At 40.5% G+C, this 23,535-nt stretch overlaps 1 protein-coding gene across 2 annotated transcripts in view; it reads right to left on the minus strand.

The window, feature by feature from the left end:
* Positions 1–23,535, minus strand: part of ldlrad4b (low density lipoprotein receptor class A domain containing 4b) — a 245,941-nt gene that overhangs the window by 127,035 nt on the left and 95,371 nt on the right. For both annotated transcript variants that reach the window (XM_008411107.2, XM_017305324.1), the window contains one exon: positions 8,030–8,170. In XM_008411107.2, the coding sequence (XP_008409329.1) occupies positions 8,030–8,170 (141 nt within the window). The remainder of the gene's footprint in view (positions 1–8,029; positions 8,171–23,535) is intronic.

The following is a 23,535-nucleotide window of genomic DNA, read 5'->3' on the forward strand; positions in this document are numbered from 1 at the left end:
GCATCATTTTGATCTGATGCGCTTAGAAAAACAGCAGACAAAACTGGAGAAGACATTCAAACAGCCAGTCATAGTAAGCCAAGGTTAAATTCTGAGAAAAAGCAAAAGAATCAACAGATCTGTCTTAGATTTTGCAGGACTCATTAAGCAGTTCAGAATTTAAGTTTATCACGATAAAAGTTTCAAAACAAGTTGAGTTTTGTCTGTCTGAATGGGTTTGGCAGGACACGGTCTGCTAATATTTAGCGTCCATAGAACCGGGCCACCTTTCAGTTGAGTCAAACATCAGCTCTCCTGTATGCAGGAGAGTCAAATGTGAGGCTGAGGCTGTCTGTCCGACACCTGAATATCTGTCAAATTTAAAACGAATATTAAGACGCAGTCGCAAATCTATAGCAGCACAGCTGAAAATGAAAAGAAAAGAGTTTTGCAACAGTCCAGTCAAAGTCTGGACCTCAAAACTGATCAAAAGTCTATGGTGGGACCTTCAGAGAGCTGTGCAGAAACAAATTCCTGACAAGAATTAATAAGCTGAGGTAATGTGATAAGCAGCGGCTCCTGTTGCTGCTCAAGGTGCTTTTACAGACCTTTGAATCGTGCTGCCCTGCCCTATTTGAGACTTAACCCAAGTGGCAGGAAGAGAGTAGTGCATTCAAAATGTAGAAGCATGGAAACCAAATTGGACTGGGAAATCGGAAAAGTAACTGATGGCCTGGTATTTTGGAAGCAAATTACAAACAACAAGCATTTTAATTGTGGTGTGAAATATTTAAGAAAGCAATCCACTTTTTCTCTGTTTTATCATTATTGTTAACACAAAAAAGCATATAAAGGTATTTTCACAATAATGCCACTTTCATTTTCATGTGATCGGAACTGTATAATATTTTTTCTTTTTCAGCTACATAAGTCCTAACCATTACATAAATTTGCCATTTTCTGAGTTTCTTGTTTTTCCTCGGAATAGAAAAAGAATTTTGCTGCTTCGGAATAAAAGATGCTGAGTCAGCAACACCCGACAGCCCTGTCTGAAGCACCGTCTACAGTCACTTGGTAGTCAATAATGAGCCTATGCAATTATGAATCCCCAACACAAACGGAATCAATTGACCCGCCTGAATGCCTGCTGGATGCTAGTGAAGTGCTCTTTGCACTGAATGGTGATCAATGGTGACCATCGATCCAAATCGTCCTCATGTCTCCGTCCCCTCCCTACACTTAAACGAAGCTCAACGAGAGAGTAGAGACGAGCTCGTCTGAAATGAGAAAGCAGAGTGCACCGCCACATTCACCTTGTGATCTGTGTTGAAACACACTCTCAAGAGCGCGCATTGTCTCTGAAGGTTTTCCACCAGATAAAGGGCACTTTACACTGCCAGTGTTTGGACCTCACTGGTCACTACATTTTCATTGTATTTAGAGACAAAACACTCCTTACAGGCACAATACTGTCTGGGTACAACCATTTTTGCTATTTTTTGTACAAAATTATGTGGAGTGATCAATATATGGCAGCTTGGTAAATAACTTAGATTAATCTCCTAGATGTGTACATATTGAATTGAATAAAATATTCTTTAATAGTTGCACAGTGAGGAATATTCAGGTCTGACCCGTCTTTATTTTAATTTTTTATTTTTTAACTGTAAATTTGAATACAGTTTCCCAGGTTCTATGGCACCAAAGAAACCCAGGACCTTTGTCCCATCACCTTGCTTCATAACTCTGAATCCAACGTTGGTCTGAAACATTGCAGAACTGTTGTTGGTGATATTAATGAAGATGGCTTGTGCTGCTATCTAACAATGTGGAATCTTCTGTATTTTTGTGTTTTTGTAGAACAAACGGTCAGGTTCCAGAAGAATTTGTTTGAATAACTGCTCCTGAAAAGGATGGAGGCTGGCCTTCAAAGTGTTTAAAGAGCTTGAAACCTTTCCTAGATTGATGGGCAGCAACAACAACCAAGGTCAATGTTTCCCCAAAATGCATTTTTGTCAAGAACTCACTGAGTGGCTGAAAATGAAATAAAGTCTTCAATTTGCAAGCATTCTCAACAAAAAGGCCACTTCCATGTAGATGACAGGTGCAAACACAGTGGAAGAAATGTGTTTTGAAAGGCATCCATGTTAGTGTGGACACACACCGACTCAGGCAGGCAAGTTCTGTGGACAGGTGAAGACTAGATAGACTTTTTATTATCACACGTTCACGCTTAAAAAGCTAAAAACGCTATACTAGTCTGATGTCATTTCATTGTAGGTCATGGTGGTAGGAGTTCGCCCTGTAATCTGTGGGTCGCTGGTTCGATTCCCACTCCATCTGCCCCTGTCATTGTATCCTTAGCCAAGCTACTGGACTGCAGCTGTGACTACAGTCCAGTAGCTTGCCATCAGTGTGTGAATGTGTGCATGAATGGGAATTACCAATTTCTTTGCAAAGCATTTTTGAGGGTCCTGAAAAGTGTTATAAAAGTCTGGTGTTAATTCATAAAATGTACAATTTAAAGAGGGTGCACTAGATAATGACAGAAACCCTACTAAAACGAAGCTGTTGTTGGGTTATGATTGAAAATGGCTGACAGGAGCCAAGAGGATGGTCAAGCACCGGCCACCTCTGGCACCTGACGGGACACCCCAGGGGCCACCTGTGAAGACTGACAGCTCACTACACTTGTCAAAATAATCAAAATTTACAGATGAGTTACAGATGAGTTACAGAAAAAAAATGCAAATACTGAGACACTACGCTTCGTGCGGACTCTGTTGAAATTTGAAACAAGTGGATCTGATTTCACCCAGTTACTAATGTGACGTATGTAACGCACCGTCTCGATCATGAAGTAATCTACGCTATGAAGCTTACCCGAAACTGTGTGCGCTGGAAACAACCGTCCTCCATGGTGTAGAGAGAATTGCCGAGCCAAACAACATCTTTGGCATCAACAAAATGTCTTAAACATTCCTCTTACTCCAACTTGAATTGCTCAATAGTGAATCAACTGTTCATATCCTTCAATGCTAAAACTACACAGATGTCCCCAACATTCACAAACCACATTTCTAAAGAAATATTTTCATTAATAATCAGGAGTTTCTGAAAAAACAGAATGGGTATAACACCCACTGGGTATCATCTGAAGGTTGAATAAACTAAATAACAGAATAAAAACAAATATCTTTGTTGTTGAGCTTCTATGTCTTCTTATGGAATAATTTAGCAGCAAAAGCATTTATTTTGGTTAAAAATGTTGCTTATTTTGTCGATAACATAGTTTGATTAATATGCAATAAATTACAGACCCTGCAATTAACCAGATTCAAAATTTTAATAAAGTCCCACCACTAATCAGAAGATACTTAATGTTAGACATATGCAGTTGATACGAAACCAGAAATCCTGGACAGTTAACTCTGAAAAGTCTCTTACAATAGAGAAAAAGAAATAAACTGTCAGAAATAGTAGCACTGCTCAGTTAATTGGTAGCTTAAGACCACTGTCGTTTGATATGAGTGATGTAAAAGAAGAGCCGTCTTTCATTTTGAATTCAAAGAAATTTGTAGCCAAAGTATCGTGGGCCTCGAGTTATTAGATTTAAAGAATGTTCCAAATTTGATTTTTAAAAAAATAGAGGAATTCCAAAATGAGACATAAATGCACTAAATTTAAAACTGCTAGCAATTCAAATGGCTACCTGATATCATTCACCGTCCAGTCAATGAATTTTGGCTCTGCTGATTTGACGTACTGAAAAGTTGGCACTAACACTGCTTTATGTCAAGATAATATTTAATTACTGTTTTTTTGTTGTTGTTTTGTTTTTTTATAGCGCTATGATGCTAAAACAACTGGCATTTGTGGTGACTGCCTCCATTGGAGGGTCGGGGGGGTAGATAAGCTGTGTGGGGAGCAGAGGAGGTGCAGGCAGTGAGATGTGGGGCGTCAGGCTGCAGTGTGTCTAGACAGTATTCATGATCCATCTGTCTGCCACCGCCACAGCAACAGCCAGCGGCAGCAACAAGATGGCAAACTCCATTACCACGCAAACATTTGCTACATCTCTATCATTATCCTTCTCTTTTCCCTCCTCATCCCCCTTTCTTTCCTTCTATCCCACCGTCTAGCTCCATCTTCTCTCTTTTATCGCTCCTCTCCCTCCGTCTCTGTCTCCAATCTTTTCAAAACCCTGTCAGCTTTTTTTTTTTTAGCCAATAACTCCCTTTTCTCTCTTTCTTCACCCATCCCTCGCTCCCTCCGGGTCTCTCAGGCATCGCCGGAAAATGTGCACCAGCTCAGAAAATTACAATCGCTCTACGGCTTTTCCCACAGCAGACACATTAGCATTCACCCCACACACCTGAATACAGTATTTTAAGTACCCATCTCAAGGTTGTATTTATCAGGAATGACCCCTCCCCCCATCCCCCCTACTCTATCAAATGCTTGCCAAAACTCCCTAACCCCACCAACAAAACAAGAACAAACCAAAAAAAAAGTTTCTCTCTACACCTTGAGAGAGAGGTAGACAGAAGAAGAGAAGGGAAAAAATAGATGAATTCACAAAACAAGGTTGGAGAGGTGAAAAGCATTTAAGGGGAGGGGGAGGGAAGAGGATGAGGGAGGGTGAGATGAAAAAGATGGAGGAGAAGGTAAGGAGCCCTGCCAGACACACACGTACCGCTCTCTCTCAGAAAGCCAAGGATGAAAGTGCTGCTGTAAAAAGTTTCCCCTCTCCTCCTAAAAGTTGTTGAAAGCAGCTGCTGCAGCACATCAAAGTGGTCTGGCAGACAGCCATCGAAGAAGCCCACTGGTGTCCTTCACCCTTTCTCTCTCTCCCTCCCTCTCTCTCTCTTTATCTCTATCTCTCTTTCCCTCTGTCTCTGCATCTCTCCTCCCCCCCTGTCTCCCTCACGTTTCCTCCCTGAGGAAACGTTCTCACTCGCTCCCTGGACAGTGGAGCTCAACAGTTCATATTGAGCTCATATAGTACGACATGAACAAATCCACAAGTGCAGCACAAAATACAGAGAACAAAATGCTTTTTCCCCCTTAAAGGGACAGTAATATGCATTCTTCAGAAATACATTGGTATTTTATAGCACAATCAAGCAATTATATTATCTTCAGTTGTTATGACAATTATATATATTAAATATGATTTTAAAAAAAGTTTGACATTGTAATTTAACTCCTTGAAATTGGCTCTCTCCTGCTGAAACTTCACCTTCAGAAAGTTGTCACAACACGGCTCCTCTATTAACCCTTTAAGAACATTTTTACCAGCGTTACACTGAGAAGTAGCTCCTAAAATGAGCTCAGCAGATGCACAGTTCCATAAGGTGTTTGCTAATTTCTGCTGCTAGTCTGAAGGAGCTGAGTGAGGGAGTCGTGGGCGAGGGCAGCAGTGTGAGGTGGAAGCTTGGAAACTGCAACTCAGAGGAGGGGCTTCACCTCAAAGGCGGAGCTAGGTCCACCAAAGTGTTTTGCACAGCTGAATGGTTGCCATGGAGATTAAAGGATTTCTCAAACATGCATTAAAGAATCAAGGCAACGCCCCAGGTTTGTTTTTGATGAAGGAATAACATAACATCACATAAAGCTTAAAAAAAGTCAATTTAACATAATACTGCTCCCTTAAATTAACTAACATTAATTTCGCAGTTTAAATGAGCATATCTTAAATTAACATAATAAATATAAGTATGTTGTTACTCAAACAGGACCCAAAGCCTTTTTTGTATATGTAAATAATCTAATATGTAAATTTTAATGATTTACTTTAAAAGCAAATTACTTGATTGAAATAGTTCCTCCCTCCTGTTTTTTATTTGTTTCTTTAGTCAAACTTTAACAGGAAATATACAGACCACTGATAACTTGCTCACTTTTTTTCAGTAAATCAAACACAGCCATTTGCAAGGCTGCGCGCTCAGAGGGAAACGGGGGTCGTGACATCAATGAACATGCAACCTGGTGCAGTTCAATGTAAATGTAAATGATAAATAAATAGAGAAAGCAGGCTTATTCTTGATGAACTGGGTGCATAATTGAAGCTTTGAAATTGGCCGTTCCACCATAAACATCTGAAAACTCATTTTTGTCACAAGTAAAAAAGGTCTTCCTCACTGTCTCATACCCTTTCACGTTACTTCAAATGAACTAAGTTCATTTTAAAAACATTTTCACATCAAAAGGCCCTCAACGTATTTAAATTGAGTGCTTAGTGTAACTGTATAAAATATATTAAATCTGGTTTATTTATTTATTTGATTAAAGTCAAAATTGTAATTCATTATACACCAAAAACTCACTTGACTTTAACTGAGTGTTACCAAGACCTTGACCAAAGTCAGGTTACCTTCACTCATCCTTTTCAACTAAATGCATGTTTGTATTTATAGAATAGGGAGAACATACATATTTTATTTCATTTTTACCTTAAATATAATGTAGCAAAAGTTAGAGAACTGTATCTATTCTGATTTTGAGTAACAAACATGTAGCAGTGTCATAACTACAGACCCTCTGATCCCCGTGATGCTGGATCTGCACAGTTAAACACAAACATGTCCCATCCAAGAAGAGATACAGACTGTGGTTTTAAAAAAATGAAAAGAAAAAAAAAAAGAATCACACAGATCTATTTGCTTTGTTCATCTCAGTGCCAATTACAGCAGTAGTTGCTAAAGCAAAAACCAGAAAAACATGCATGGAAAAAATGTTCTGGGTTGTTTTCAGCAGGATTCAGCCGTGATGCCAGCTGGAGGAGAGAATCTTATCAAGGATGAGATATTTTTAATCCGTGTAGAAAAGTCTGCCAGTAGAAGATGTTATCAAACCAACTGCTTGAGCTGGATAGAAATCACTGTTTAGTAGAAGTGAAGCTACACCAACTATCCCAAAATTATGTAAAAATGATCTTTTGGTTTATGTTTGCTTCTGAACAATAAATAAACCAGCCATTGTGCTGCAGGCAGCCCTGCAGCTATGACAGGTTTCCAGCATTAGTGTGTGTTACTATAGAGATTATTGTTGAGCAGCAAAAACTTCCTAGAATGTGGACAGCCTAGAGTGTGTCAGTGTCTTCTCTGCATGAAGAGGAACAGAGCTGTGAACAGGCCACTTAATAGGGAATATGGGATATGAAGGATTTTGTTCTCTTCTTCTGCAATAAACAAATTATTTTGAAGCGCGTTTTGTAATTTTTCAGGTTATCTTTGTAAAGGAAACATTTCATAATCTAAAATATTAAAGTCTAACAAAAAGAAAGGGTATGAAGGGAATTCATTTTCTACAGCTTTATGTGCAGGTTTTTGCTTTTGGTAAATTAGTTTATTTTTCCTGTTGTGTATAACTTGGTTTATTTGTTGGATTCTTATTTCACATCATTGTTAGAAGTTATGTTGTTGTTATGTTGCATCATTCCAGAATTGGAGGACATTTTCTGCTCCACCCATGAAATTTTAAATGATCTATAAATAAAAACGCTAAAGCATTCACCAGGTGTATAAAATACACTTATTCTGAGAAAAAAACATAAATAGAATTATGGGCGTATAATTATTTTAATGTTAGTAAAAGTCTTTTCTGAAATGAATGATCATCCAGCCTGATGATCCTTTATTATTACACAGTGTGATATTACAGGATTTATTACACTGTAATAAATCCTTTATCACACTGTAATAAAGAATTACAGCGTAGTCCTTTATTACACTGTAAGGATTACACTCTCAAAAATAGCTCTGGACCAAAGCTATATTTTTTATGATTCATTGCATTGTTTTCTTAAATATACAGTGGAAAATTTGAAAACAAAGAGTTGATTTTTTGACTCTCGGTTTGATATTTGTATTTTTAAACGAAGATAAAGAAACAGCTTTTCTGTCTGACAAGGGCAACCAACAGATGAGACGACAGTAAAACAGCAGATAGATGAGGAAAAAGAGACGAGCAGCAAAAAAGTAAAAAGGAAAGATCTTTGTGTATCGGATAAAGAAGCTGAGTTGGAGCAACATCCCGCAGCACTTACAGTTGAAGATTCCAGGTGGAGGGTGCTGGGTCACCACGGGACAGTTCTCCTCGTCGCTGTTGTCCCCACAGTTATTCAGCTGGTTGCAGATCAGCGAGCCCAGACGCAAGCAATTCCCGTTGGTGCAGTGGAACTTGCACTCTGCACAGACCGCAACGCAGGGCGGGGGGAGGGAGGAAGAGGAGAAACTTTTCTTAGTGTTGATATTAAAAGCAATTAGTCACATCAATAGAAGTGAGCTTCAACAGCAGCAGCAGCAGCAGCAGTGAGCTGCTTTTCATCGTAATTAAGCGAAATGTTCGGCGGTCACGCCGCCTTTGAAGAACAATAAAATATTCCAACTGCCTGTTGTAGGACATTGTTACATTAAAACAAAAAAAATAGAATCAAATAATGAAAATTGTACAACAACAACAAAAAGATGCATTTTTGATAAAAACACAGAGTGTCCCTGCTATTGCAGTGGAAAGAGTGTGCTACTACTGATAAACTAATTAGTCTACAACAGTGAGAAACTGGGCTGCTGTGTGAAGTTTCTCGTCTAAAGTGTTCAGAATGTGCAAGGTTATGTGTAAAACCAAACACAAAGCAGAGTTAATGGTTTGAGTTCACATGAAAACAAGGTCAGACAACAGACAGGGGAAAAACAGGCCCTCCCATGAAAAACAACAATTGAATAAACATTTTTTTTTCTTCAAATGAGCCTTTGATGTTTAGCAGCCTCAAACTGTAATGTGCTCTTGTCATGGTTATTACCAAAACGCTTTCCTTCTAAATATTAATATGCCTGATTAGCACTATCTGCTGAGGGGGAAGAGAAAAAAACTCAAACATATGAATGTGAGAATGAAAAATATATTCTGGAGGGAATGAACAACCGAGCAGAACTTTCATCACGGTGAGGGATAACCGCAATAACAAAGTGTTTGATGCACTATAAAGCAAGGCCGTGTTAGCGTGGCTGTAAGTGTGATGTGTGTGTGTGTGTGTGTGTGTGTGTGTGTGTGTGTGTGTGTGTGTGTGTGTGTGTGTGTGTGTGTGTGTGTGTGTGTGTGTGTNTGTGTGTGTGTGTGTGTGTGTGTGTGTGTGTGTGTGTGTGTGTGTGTGTGTGTGTGTGTGTGTGTGTGTGTGTGTGTGTGTGTGTGTGTGTGTGTGTGTCTGCGTGTGTGTTGCATGTGTGTTGAGCCAACATTTTGGGAGAGCAGAACTCACGCTGAGCCTCCGCACCGGGTTAGAGGGTCAGCAAAGGGAAGCAAAAAACTCCAACCTAAAGGATAAAGTCAAACACACAGTCAGATTATCCTGGTCGTTGCCTTGAAACCACTACCTTAACATCTCCAGCTCTGTTGCCTCCAACTCAAGTCTGTTGTTGTTTCTTTTCACTTTTCTAGCTTCATTTGTTAACAAAACATCCCATCCACATGTCTCCATCAGGTCTTGTATGATGCTTGGGACATTTGACACCATTCAAGATTCTCCAAGTCTAATACAAACATCGTTTTCCCAAATTTAGCAAATGATCACTTTAAACAATCATGATTCCAATATTGACCAAAATATTCTTAACTCTACCCCACGTGTCTCCCTGCCCTCATGCTCTGGCCCAGTCTCACATATTTCCCTTTTGCTCCAAATATTAAAAGTTTTTTTTTTGCAGCTGATATTAGAAACTTTCTTTAGATCCAGTTGTCTGGCGTTCACACAGCAGGTCTTGATGCTCAGTTCCAGTTTTTTGCTGGAATTCAGTTTTTTTCCATTCTTACTAATTAAATGTGACCACAATCATATTTCTGTGTGAACGGTTTACGAATGGATGCCATCGTCTGTGGATCATCATTAAAGTTATTCAGGAATTGGAGTCGACAGTATGGTGACAAAACCATAACAACACCAAGGAAGCTAATAAAATAAAACATAACTAATAGCAATGGCCTTGTTGTGGAGCACTGACTGCTGCTTGTCTGTTTGGATGTGTGGTCAGAGCCAAGAGTGGTGGGATTGTGATTGTGATGCGATGCACTTCACTGACACAGACTTCTTTCATAGTTATAATTTTCAGCTATTGTTCACATCTGGATTTACTGTGTCTGTTGGTGCAGAATTATAATGTCTCATGTCAATGGCATAAATCACAAATAAAGTCGGATTAAATGCAATATGACTGTTCAGACTGCAGACGGTCTGAAAACTACCAGATACATATCCTAATTAGTACTACATATGAAAGTGGCTCCCTTACTATAGCCTGACCTGTTATTTCTAAAAACTCACAAGACACAGTTTGGATCGGGCCTAAGCATTCCAGTTTGACCCGTGGACATTGTGTCCAAGTCCGATCCATCCCCACTAATTAACTTTAACTAGAGGCCTGAGCCCGAAGTAAACCCAACATATTTTTAATTAACATTTTACAGCTTTTGTTTTTGGACCATAATTTGAGTAAGCAGTGCAACTTCTCCCATTTTTATCTTTAAGTTTAACGTCTTCCGGCTCCATCTTGTCACTTGTTACCGCAGGGTGAGTCAAGTGCAAATCATCTGGGCTGGGGTACTGAAAGAAGAGCAGCGGGGTGGAGCCACATGGGGATTTAATGTGCAGAGCACTGTGCTTGTTACAGTCTAATGAACTTCTGCGCCTTCCTTCATTCTATTCTCTATTTAGGCTATAATAAGAAGATTAGCACAACTTTGTATCGTTCATGCTTGTTTGACTTTCTCTGTGCTGTATGTATTGTAGGTTTATTAAATGGGTCACAGAAGCCAGAACCCTACCTGGCAATAAAGCAAATAATTTTGTACCCCTCCAGCTCAAGCTTCAGCTCAGACTCAGGCTAGAGGCATAAACTCTACAACAGCAACTGTTCGGAAGTTTTGAGGATGTTTCGTTGCGCTGCGTTGCGTTGCGTTGCGTTGCGCTGCGCTGCGCTGCGCTGCGTTGCGTTGCGCTGCGCTGCGCTGCGTTGCGTTGCGTTGCGCTGCGCTGCGCTGCGTTGCGTTGCGTTGCGTTGCGTTGCGTTGCGTTGCGCTGCGCTGCGTTGCGTTGCGCTGCGCTGCGTTGCGTTGCGCTGCGTTGCGCTGCGCTGGTTTGCACTGCGCTGCGCTGCGTTGCGTTGCGTTACGTTGCGTTGCGTTGCGTTACGTTACGTTGCGTTACGTTACGTTACGTTGCGTTGCGGCAGCAAAAACGTCCTAGAATGTGGACAGCCTAGAGTGTGTCAGTGTCTTCTCTGCATGAAGAGGAACAGAGCTGTGAACAGGCCACTTAATAGTGAATATGGGATATGCAGGATTTTTTTCTCTTCTTCTGCAATAAACAAATTATTTTGAAGCGCTGCGTTGCGTTGCGGCCACCCAATGATATGATGACCCCACCCGTTACTCAATTGTAAAGGAAAACCACCTGCACTGAGTAGAGCTGAGCAGAGTCGAGCCACACTGTGGAAAAGGGCCATAAAGCTCCAACGGGCCAAACTTCTTCTCCTTTATTGGAATCACATTATTATTTAGGTTTCTGTGCGAATAAAAAAAAAAATTGCATAAACTTCTCTTGCTGAGTCCATCATTACTGTCACTGCTAATGCAATTCCTGTTACACAGAAATGTTCAATAATTTAATCTAAATGGATGAAAAAAAGAAAACTTTACATGCTTTGAGAACACTGATATTCATTTTAAGGGAGATTTTGAATGTAATAATTTAATTTCATAAACAGGTTGTTGAGGGGGTTTGGAGAGATGCGCATGCATGTGTGTTAGTGTGTGTGAATTACTAATTCTACCATAGCACAAAAAGTGGCCTTTTAGATACTGTTGGATGTCGCCTATATAACCTACATCACGTTTCTCATTTTAAAAAAAACTCCAAATTAACAGTGCCAGCAAAATCATTACTGTAATTAAAACTGCGCAAACTTGAGCAAGTAATAACAGAGCAGTGGAGGCGTGTTCACCTGCATGTCATCTCCATGGATATGTTTTCTAACTACAAGTGCTGTTTTTTCTCTCTCTTTTAGAGTTTGATTTTTTTTTTCCAAACTGACGATGCAGAGGATAGAAAACCATCCAACCATCAGCAGCAGGAAAAAACACACAGCAGCAGAGCAAGGAAACGACTGAGAACTGGGCAGAAACGGATAAGCTCTGTGAAGTTCACATTTACTACACTGCTTCTGAAAAATATGGATATTTATTTCCTTTTTATTGCTTTTACAAATCAATCATGATCAAAACAATAGAGCTTTTATGACAAAATAATTTAGAAAATAACCTTTTCTGCCACAATGCAGTGCTGTGTGTATTTGTCCAGTACAGCTCTCTAATGTTTGAACTCCTGGTTGTGACCTTGCTTCTGCTCTCCGCTGCTGTCACACATTTATCTCTGTTTTCTGGACACAAACCATGGAATCATGAGTTTCACCTGAAACAGCTGAATTTTCCCAGTGAGAGAAAATAAAGGACACTTCTGTTCTTTGTTTTGTTATGGTTTGGAGGCGGAAAGAGCAAAGAGAGAAATTGGTACCATCTTTCAGCCAGCTGAACCCTGCAGTGAAGTCTGCATTAATTCTGCTAAAAAAAAAAACCTTAAGGCTTTAAATCTATCAATTAATCGAAATTAACGCGTTAAAGTCCCAGCCATATATTTGTACATTATGTTACCTTTTCCAATATACCTTGTTTAATTAGAATTGAAAATGAGCAATTAAAATATTTATTTGTGTAGCTCTCACCGTAAAACTATTCTTTTTATCTTTCCTTTTTTTTTTCTAGTCACTAGCCGAAACTCAGCCATCACTTACCAAATGTTTGGTTCGCATAGAACAGCAGACTGGAATGAAAAAAAATTATTTGAATACTTTCAATCCTTGAAACAGAAGCCAGCATAATAAAATGTGGTTCATCACAATTAATTACAGATTTATTAAGGAGAAAATTAGTTTTCTTTTGTTTTTTCTCAGGGCCTGGCTGGTTGGTACTTCACAGCACTGGGTCTTCATTCATTGTTATTTTGCGGACAATGTTTCTTAGCCAGTTGACAGCAAAATGTGCCACCTTTAAAGGTGCAGTATTATGTGTTTTCCAAGCACATGTCGCCATTTTATAGCATAATGAAGTATCTATGTTATCATTTGTTGTAAAAATGCTATATATCAAATATGACTTAACATTTTTTGACTTCGTACTTTAACGCCTTGAAATTGGGCCCCTGTCTCTTTAAAAACTCCTGCTATTTCTGAAGCTCTGTCTTCAGAATGTCATCACAACATGGCTACTCTATTAACCCTTTAATCAACATTCTTACCAGCATTTCACTGAGAAGTTGCTCTTATGATGAGCTCAGCAATTCCACCAGGTGTTTGCTAATTGCTGCTGGCTAGTCTGAAGGACCTGAATGGGGGAGTGAAGAAGGAGGGCTGCTCTGTGAGGCTGAAGCTTGGAAACTGCAGCTCAGAGGAGGAGCTATGTCCTTGAAGGCGGAGCTAGGTCCAACCAGGTGATTTGCATAGCTGAATTGTTGCTGTGGAACATTAAAGGATTTCTCAAAAATGCATGACAGAATCAAGTCAAGCCTCCAGTTATGTTTCTGATAAGGGAATAACATCATAGCATGATGTAAAGCTCAAAAAAGTCAACAATTTTACATAATACTGCCTCTTTCAGGAAAAATCAGGAGCGGTTGAGAAGGAAAGTAGCTGCCAGCATGCACGCACAGACACACACACACACACGCACACACGCACGCACACACACACACGTGCACACGCACACACACACACACACACACGCACACACACACCCACACACACACACACAGCATGAACATCACAGCACTGGAGAAAGAGCTTTGCTGGCCCTGCTCCTGATGCCAGCACTTCCGCTTTGCCTGCCTGGCAGGGAGCGACCCCATGACAGTGCACATTTTCTCTTCTTCCACCCATAACAAGAACAGCTTGTTCTGCTCCTGTCTAGACGGCGGCGCAAGGAGGAGGGGCAGGAACAGAAATACAATTCAACGAACAGGCCAGCATGACTGTTCTTTGGAAAGCCTTTTTTTCTTTCTTTGAAACAGCAATTAGTAAAGGCTGAGTTACTTGCTCAGGCTGTCTGCTCCTCCAGTCTTTGATTTGGTCTCACCTATTACTTTGATCATCTGTCTGACCTCCTCTTTCGGTCTCATCACCCCTCTCTGCCAGAAGCTTCAGATTGATTACTTTGTTCAAGCTTGTCTTATACCCCGTCTCCGTCCTGTGCAGCACTCCTTTTACTCTGCTGTCGCCTGTTTCCTCCACCGCTCATCCTCCCCTCACAGTCACACAACACTGCTGATAGGCTGTCATAGGAATTAGAAGCAAAATGCCTGGAAATGTGAAGAATCTGCTAACCTGTCCTCCCCCTCATCCACACGCAGGTTAATTAATGTGATCAATACAAGACAGAGCGTTAGGTTCAAGAAAGCTCTACAAAGCACTTAGTTTCACATAAAGCTTTGAGAAGTGAGCAGGAGGCAAACAAAAAGCATCTATTGTCATTTAAAAAGATCATAAATATGATATATGACAGATTAAATGAAAGGCCACAGCACCGGAAGAATACTGTTAGAAATATCTTTGTAATTAGAAAATAAATCTCTGTGCTACGCTGGTTCTTTAGGACAATGTGAAACCTTGACAGAAAGCGCTATGGCTATATTTTGAAAAGTGACTTCTCTGTGTATTATTTCTCTTTCACTCATAACCCAGTAAGTCACTATAATGTTTTGCTTCTTGAGACTAAAGGTGTTTTCATGCCTGACAGTCCGGTAGACTCGATTCAATTTGGGACCAAATTTGCAACATTTGTTCCATTTTCAGCTGGTGTGGTTCACCTTCACACTGCACTGTGGCAAACAAACCAAACCCTTTGAAAAACCTGTTCACCTCCTCACCTGTGGTGGCGTTGCACCAAGAAACACTGACGATAATGACATGAAAATCTGAAGAAAACACTGAACGCAACTTCCTTCTTCACAAAATGTAAGTAAAAGTGGAGTGGCATCAGATTTTTGCAGTTTTCTGCAAAATTTTCTGCTGCTAGCTCTAAACTCATGCGTTTGTTTTGGTTGTATTTACCCAAAATGCCCTGCGCTATAGTCCACTTCCTGCTTTTGGAGTGGTCTCCAGTCAAATTAGCATTCACACATGCATTCGAACCGCACCAGAGTTCCCCAGATGGAGGTTTAGAGGTGGACTATGAATTAGCTTTTTTGGCCAGCATCAGAGTTTGTTGACACATTCACTCCTCCCCCCAAAACCTGATTTTTTAGGCAAATAAATCAGAGCTGGACTAAACAGAGCTGGTGTGAATGCACACTAACTTACAGGCACAGATAAGAAGCTTTTGCCACAAGTCGAAGCAAAAAGTTTTTCTTTTTCTTGAGGTTAAAGTTTTCCTAAGCCTGGTTTAGGTTTCTAACAGAGGTGTGGTAGCAATATTACTGTAGCACAGATTTTGTTCTGCTTAACCGTTCAAAAACCCTGGCTGACAACGAGCGCTGGGGAATACGGAGGTCATCAAAGAGAAGCAGAAACCTTCCTTTCTAAAAGCCTCCATATACAAAGTAAAGCATTTGAAAGAGATCATGCTCACAGTCAAGAGATGTGGACCAAAGAATCAAAGAATGAGAAAAGTGAAATAGAAAACAGATGGAAGGACTTTAGAAGCTGCAGCGCCACTAAGCTATGATATAAGTGAAGCAGGTGATCAGAAGATAAGGCAATCAAAGTAAACACTGATCACATTCAAGAATATTAATTTAATTAGGTCAAAATCTGTGGAACCGGGCAAAGACAGAAATCAGACTGACAGGTAGTCTGAAAATGTCTATTTAAATGGAGAGATTGTATTTGTGAAGCACGTTATTGCAAAAAATTATATACTCATATATGACATATTTTGGATTAGAGGTTCTCCTACTCTTCACAATGTTAAATGTCCGTTAAGACTTCAGCAAACTGAATGTTATTTTAAATAATGAACCCTCTTTTTTCCCCTTTTTGTACATCTGGTCCTGTCAGACATGCAATGTGAAACTCCTGCTAATCAAGGCTGCCTGAATGTTTTAGATTTTTCAACAAATTCTGAAGCATGATATATACTGGACAATATAACTAAACTACTGAACTAAATAACCTACTGAAGTAACCGCCCAGTGCTACCACATTTTACATTAAGTTTTATACAAATCTGGTAGTAATGACCAGCATCTGGAACACAGCAGATCCCCTCCGAGGTTCAGCGCTCATACTTTCAGCTATTTGTGGATTTGTGGAACTATTCCTGGTCCCTAACACCACACTTAGTTATTCTTTCTAACTACTTCGGCTAATAATTGTTTGACGGCCGAGACTGTGTCCAGGAGATTGAAATATAGCCCCGGATTATTAGATTAGTCAATCATTAAGTATAAAGAACAAAAGTCAATTAGAATTAATGTCACACTTACTGCATGGACGACTCCCATACAATAACTCAGTCTGTCCTGATGCAGTACCACATTATAAATTTTACGCTCTTCATGTCGTTGCAGATGCATTATTTGTAATGGAGCAACACGCATCCAGCATAACAAAATGATGGGGGAAAAGTTCAAAAGCTTCCATCAATTTCTGCTATTATAACTTAACATAACTCAAAGCCAAGGCAATCATGCACTTTTTTTCTAACCAGCTAACCAATCAGCTAGTCAGTCAATCAATCAATCAAGGTATCAATAAAACGAAACATAAGAGCATAAATTCACTAAGGACATTGAGGCTAGAGGGACACAAAACAAATTATTATAATAATAGGCTGATTAGCATTTAATATAGAAGGATAAATTAATCACATATGGCAGATGGAAGCAGTGTTTTATAGCCTGGCCATTGCCTTCTTCTTGATTCTCATCTCCCTCCAGTGCTTCATCTGGGATTTCTCATATTGAGCTTGATTTCTCCTGTTACATTTCATCCAGCCAACCAGAAAACCAGAGGAGGGGTTGTGAACGATGACGTTGATTTTCTGAGATGTTTTAGAATTGCCGTCTGTCTATATCTGGTTGGTATGTGGCAATGGCAGCAGAGCACATGAACTAAGCCTCTCAGTCCTTGTTGGCCGCCCTTCCAAATATGGAACAGTTAAAGTCAGAGCAGAGGAATGTTTAAGACATCTTATTGCTGGAAAGATGTCGTAGCCCTACTTCCCATGGGGTTGTTTACAACACACGCAATTTCTGCTAAGCTTCATCATGCTGGTGTATCACATACATCATGGCCACACATTAACAACTGGTAACACCAGATCCAATCGTTTCAAACTTTAACAGAGTCCACGCCTCCGACAAACAATCTTTTCTCAATAGCCAAAGGTCCAGATCCTCTATGAAGCAAAGGGTAGAACAAGGGGTTGGTTTTGTCCAGGCTGTCATTCAAGTGTTTTGTATCAATATTTATTTGATGAGGAGCCAGTTTATCTAAAACTTTACTTAAAAAGGCAAGTTAGAAATTAGTCTAAAATAATCAAACATGAATGCACCAAGGCTGCTTCTCTTCAGCTGGAGCTTAACAATGCATCCCTAAAAGTCGTGATAAAGACAGAAAACAATAGATTTCAATGTCAAGCACATCATTCTGAAAAGAAATGAATAACTTTTAAGGCCTAAAAGGCACATTTTCTGTTTTGACTGAGAAATGGCTCTGCTTAGCATTTCAGCATCAACCAAATTCTGAAGTATTTCCTCACTAACCAACAATAACTCTCAGGTAATGATATCTTTATGTGGGATTTGGGATGAAGAAAACTAAATATTTTCAACTTTGTCTCTGACTTGTATGTTCATTCATTTATGTTAAGTAACAATAAAATGTTCCAAATCCTCCTGATTAGCTCACCTGTATCCAGTGCCGCTCTCTGCCCTTTCCTCTATATGTAGCATGTACAGTTGTCACTAGCTACGTTTTCATTACAAATGTGTGCAAAACTTTGTCAATATTCCACTAGCTATCTGTTTATTTCCATGTAAAGGACATAACAAAGACCTGTTTGTTCGGGTAGAACTTGAACACAGAGTACTAAGATTCCAGTTTGTTGCTGGTCTTGTGTCAGGGTGCAGGTGAATGGCAGGTATGAACAAACCCCAGGATCAATATACCTTTGAATGATCCCTTAGAAACTTGATAAAACTTCTCTAATTTATCTCATACTTTTTTTTATTCTCTCTGCATGCTCATCATCATTTGTGAAGTAAGTCTGTCTTTAAACTGATCAAAAAACTGATTGAAAAACATTCTGATCCAGGAAATAGAGACAGAGGAGGCAACAAGACACACTGACCGAAAGTCAGAAAGAGACAGGGAATATCATGGAAAAAATGCGATAAAAGAGAATGAGGAGGATAATGAAATTAGGGGCGACGATGAGGGTTTTCTGAAGGAGCGATGGAAGAGGAAGAGGTCTGTTAGACATCCCTGCACAAAAGGTAGAGTAAAGCGAGATCTAAACGGATCAAGCCTCTTTATTACACTGCAGCAGACAGGACGTGTAACACAGACTTTCATCTGAGTCTCAGCAAAACTCAACACATCCTATCAAAGGTCTCACAGGGAATTCTTTCTGTTTGAAGAAATTATTGCTGAGAGATGCACAGAGGGTAGCCTCTGTTATAATGCCATTTCCTGTTACTGTCAGCTCCTGCTCTGAAAGTAACAGGAGAAATCAAATTCCGCAGTGGGGAAGAAACCTGTTCATGCTGACTCTGACGGGAAAAGTGTGCCATGGATTGCACTTTGACTAGTGTGTGTCTACACGTGTGCGTGGGTGCGTGTGTGCGTGTGTGTGCGTGTGTGTGTGTGTGTGTGTGTGTGTGTGTGTGTGTGTGTGCGTGTGTGTGTGTGTGTGATTAAATCTGTGAAGGAAAGTTCCTCGGTTGGTCTTTGCCAGTGACATTAAAGGTGCTGGATTTTCATTCTTAACAGGTTCTATTTACTTGTAAGAAATGTCAAAGGTGACCTTTGACTTCTGCTTCAGGGTTCTTATTTCAAAAAAGTCAGTGGAATGTAGAAGTTTTTTTAACATTTAAACCACTAAGCTGTCAATTTCTGCAACAAAATGGTGGATTTCAATTCTATTATGGCGGTGAATGTGTGAAGGCAGAAAGACATGTCATTTAAAGAAATATGGACCTCTCTACGTTCCGCTGTTTTAATGGTAGAGTATTTCACTCCCATTATTGATTTTTCTATGTGGGGAAAACTGATTATATAGAGTCATTTTATCATTCCAATGAAGTGCTGACATTAATGTTGCTACACCAAGACATACTGAGCCATTTTAGCGGGGATGGGGCAAGAACGTTTGACATCATCCTCCTCTAACTGAGGCTTATCCAATCTTTTTTATCATATGAATTCGTAATGCGCTCAATTAAACTGCAATCTTTTGGTATGTGGCTCTGCGAGGTACAAAGTGAGTCCATCAGTCAGAACACCAGCCTGGTCCAGAAGGAATATGTTGGTTAAAATGGAACAGAAATTGCTTCGGCGTTAACAAAAAAGCCTATAATGTCGCTGACATTCCACAAAGATGTCAAAATAGCTGCGTCTTCATAATGTTGGCTGTGCGCAAAGAAGTTGAAAAGTTGAAGCAAAATTGCTTCTGCGTATGAAAATTATGGGATTTTTTTCCCCATTAGGCTTGATTTCTTCAGGCAGAATTTAATTTTTAAGTCAACTCTGAAATGTTTATTTTTACTCTGTGATTTTTTTTTACAACTTTAAAATGTTCATTCTTTTATTTAAAAAATATGTTAGTGAATCTAAATAAGAAACACAAAGTTTTATGGACATTTTTATTCAAGTCAGGAACATTTTCAACATTCAGTTACACATAGTACTGTTAAACCAGATATAGTGGAGCCAAGGCCCTCAAAGTAGAATATTGTGGCACTTACTTAATAACTGTAGAGTATCAAAACATTAACTATCAAGACATCTGAGCCACAATAGAAGCTATGCATTTGCTGATAGGACCAGCCTCCCGGTATGCACTGCAACAGATAAAAACCCAGACGGACTGGACTAAAGTGGAAAGGCAGCGGGGGAGAAATGGTGTTGTTGTCAAAGTCACCAGAAAACACAACATTTGTTCATTTCCTGGAGATTCTGATGGTCAATAAAAACCAAGTACCTCAAACTTTGTTCTCGCTCAGTGGCTCTAGTTTTCTAATAAACGAGTCCCCGTCTTTACAATCTACTCAACATCTTATTAAACAGATCTGTGATCCATGAAATAGTTTTGAAGCGTCACGTTAACATTTGATCCCGAGTCTCTGTGTGTAAAGCACGGACAGAACATCAAATATCGCTGCCGATTTGTCAAGTGCGGCGCTCTGCTTTCTCCATGGTAACTGTGAACTGTCCGTGTCAGAATGTTAAACATTCCCTCTTGCCTCGATCATTCTTTGTCTTTCACTTTTTATTTCCATCGTGCTCGCTGCCCTCCAGCCTGCTTCCTTTTTATGGAGTCTATAACGCAATGATGTCATCTTTGAGCCGTGAAGGATCAGGACGTTGCTCTAACCTGGCTCCATCCTCTATCTTTTTTCATCTTCTTTTTTCCTTTATTCATAACTCTTTTTCTATCTCTTTATCCCAAACATCCCTCTGTTTTGAAGTCTTTTTCTCCTTCACTCTCCTTATCATGTCCCCCCCTTCCCCTCCCTCATTCTTCAGTAACTCCGCTCCCTGTGTCCCTCTTCACCTTCCTCTCGCCTCTCCTCTCTCTGGCTCAGCTGGGATAATTAGGCATGCCTGAGATGTGCTGACTCAGCTGAACGCAGCACCGTAGTGAAGGAGAGATAGGGAGAGACTACCAGAGACGGGATCAGGGAGAGGAATAGAGAGAGACCTTCAGGCTGTGTCTCCTTTCTGCAGTCCAGACTGTGCATCCCCACTGCTCTGCTCTGTGGGTGTATGAGTGTGTTCTGGGCAGTCGGTGAATGTGCTTGTGTGTGCCTCGGGAGATCAAGTCATGCTATATGACCACAAAGAGTTCTGCATTTTCAACCTAACATCTACTACTTCTTTGTGATGAAGCCTCCTATTGGCCAGGCTGAAAACACACATACATACACACACACACCTCATGTGAAATCAACTAGACATCAGTAAAAGACCTGTGGGACAAGAGCAGCACTGTTTTTACTAGAGATGTGCAGATCAGGTTTTTTCCTGCCGATACCGATACCGGCGGGCTGCACAGTGCAGCAAGAAGGTTCTGGGTTCGATTCCCGGCCTGGGGTCTTTCTGCATGGAGTTTGCATGTTCTCCCTGTGCATGCGTGGGTTTTCTCCGGGTACTCCGGTTTCCTCCCACAGTCCAAAAACATGACTGTCAGGTTAATTGGCCTCTCCAAATTGCCCCTAGGTGTGAGTGTGTGTGTGCATGGTTGTGTGTCCTGTGTGTCTCTGTGTTGCCCTGCGACAGACTGGCAACCTGTCCAGGGTGTACCCTGCCTCTCACCCGAAACGTTGGCTGGAGATGGGCACCAGCACCCCCCCCTACCCCACTGAGGGAAAAAGGGTGCAAGAAAATGGATGGATGGATACTACAAAACAGGCCTTCTGCAAATTGTACTGCTATTGGTAATACTATCTTTAACAGACTGATAGCAAATGAAGGCTCGGAAGAGGCTAAATAATGCAAAGAGTCAAAATAAAACCTCTCAACATTGCCAAAAAAATTCAAGTATAAAACTTAACATTCAAAGGCAAATACAGGATCCATTACAATAAACAATCCAAAGTTACTGAATGAAAACTTTCTGATAGCATGGCGGCTAGCTGATTACTGCTAGTTCTGAGTGGCTGTTTCTGACTGAGTGGAGTAATTATGCAGAACAGGGACGAGATCGATTATTTATTTAGAGAATTTCTGTCTCATGTGAGGACAGCGAAAGTTTCAATACGTATGTCAAATGTATTTTTTTTAAGTTAGATGCTGCAGCTTTAAGCAGAGGTTCGGTGTGAGAGTCACTACCAAGTGGAGCAGAAGCGACGCTCTGTCTGTGAAATATTACTACCTGTAGCGCGAAGCAGCGGTTCAACAGCAAGAGCAGAACCAGCGTCTTACATCGCAGCTCGAAGACTTAAATAATTTTGCGGGTAATTTTTTAGCTTTCTGACAATCATGCTAATCCGGGTGAGTGTTTGTAGCTGTGTGCTGCTTTACCTGCCATCTGATCCTCCATATGTCTTTTTTACTGCAGTGAGCCTCGATGTAGCCAAACTCCGTCAAGTATGGCATTGTTTTTATGTCGTATTAGATTCGTTGTGTTGATGCATTTTGACCAGCTTCACTTCAATTTTCCGCCGCAACATGCAAACTTCCCCATTCACTCAGTGCGTTATAGTTCCACATCGCTTAGGATTTGTTGCTGTGCGTTTGCGCAGAGTGAAGGAAAGAGGAGAGTAGCTGCACAGGCAGCCTGCAAAATGAGATGCAGGTGATCGGTATCGGCAACAAGAGCCAATGATCGCCGATCACTGATCATGCACTTTTTCACGAAAATCGGCCCGATTATGATCGGTGACCGATCGATCTCACACCTCTAGTTTTTAAATTCGTTTTTTTTGTCACTTTCCACTTAGAAGAGAAATCAGCTCCCCTGGTCTTTGACAGAAGTTACCAAACTTCAAAGCTGCTGACACGTCTTGTAAAATGTGAACTGTGTTACGCACTTCTGTTCTGTTGAAGTGCGCATGTCGTGCAGCAGGGTTGTGGAAATGATGGGATTCTGCCGAGTCAGGATTAGCTGCGTTACTGTTGCCATGGCGTCATTGTCTAATTTTAACTGTCATTTGATATTTAAGGATCAACGGACAATCTGGAAATAAAATTTCAATGTTCTGAAAGTCATCAAATAATACATGGTTCTCATTTGACGTCACACTTCCCATGAGGAACTTTGTAGCTGACAGCCATCTTGATAGGCAGTTGCTATGGAATTGCTATGACAACAATAAGCGTGCCACAAGCTTAGAATTAGCTCTTACCTCATTCCTATCTAACTTATGAACAATTGCTGTGTCCGAAATTCAGGGGCTGCATCCTTCAAAGGGACCGGTCTACGTAGGATGGATCCTTCAAAACCCGTGGATATACGACGACTGGACAAGAGAAGATGTGAATTCGGATAGGTCCAGCATTCAGCCAATTGTCCAGCCTCTACCTCAGCATAACTTGAGCCGCATAGCAACTTTGACAGGTGGAAACACAGAGCAGCAAAGCGAGCAATAAGGCAGCTGGACACGGCTACAGTGTCTACATCGTCTACATCAGTGGTCCCCAACTCCCGGTCCGTGGACCAATTGGTACTGGGCCGCGCAAGAAATAGTGAAATATTTCCGTTTTATGTTTTATTTGAGTCTAGAGGATCTTTTATTTTGAAAATCCTTTAACCGGATTCTCTCGGTTACTTGTGCGCCAACACTGAGGC

This window comes from Poecilia reticulata, linkage group LG6, assembly GCF_000633615.1.
Source record: "Poecilia reticulata strain Guanapo linkage group LG6, Guppy_female_1.0+MT, whole genome shotgun sequence".
Classification (NCBI taxonomy): domain Eukaryota; kingdom Metazoa; phylum Chordata; class Actinopteri; order Cyprinodontiformes; family Poeciliidae; genus Poecilia; species Poecilia reticulata.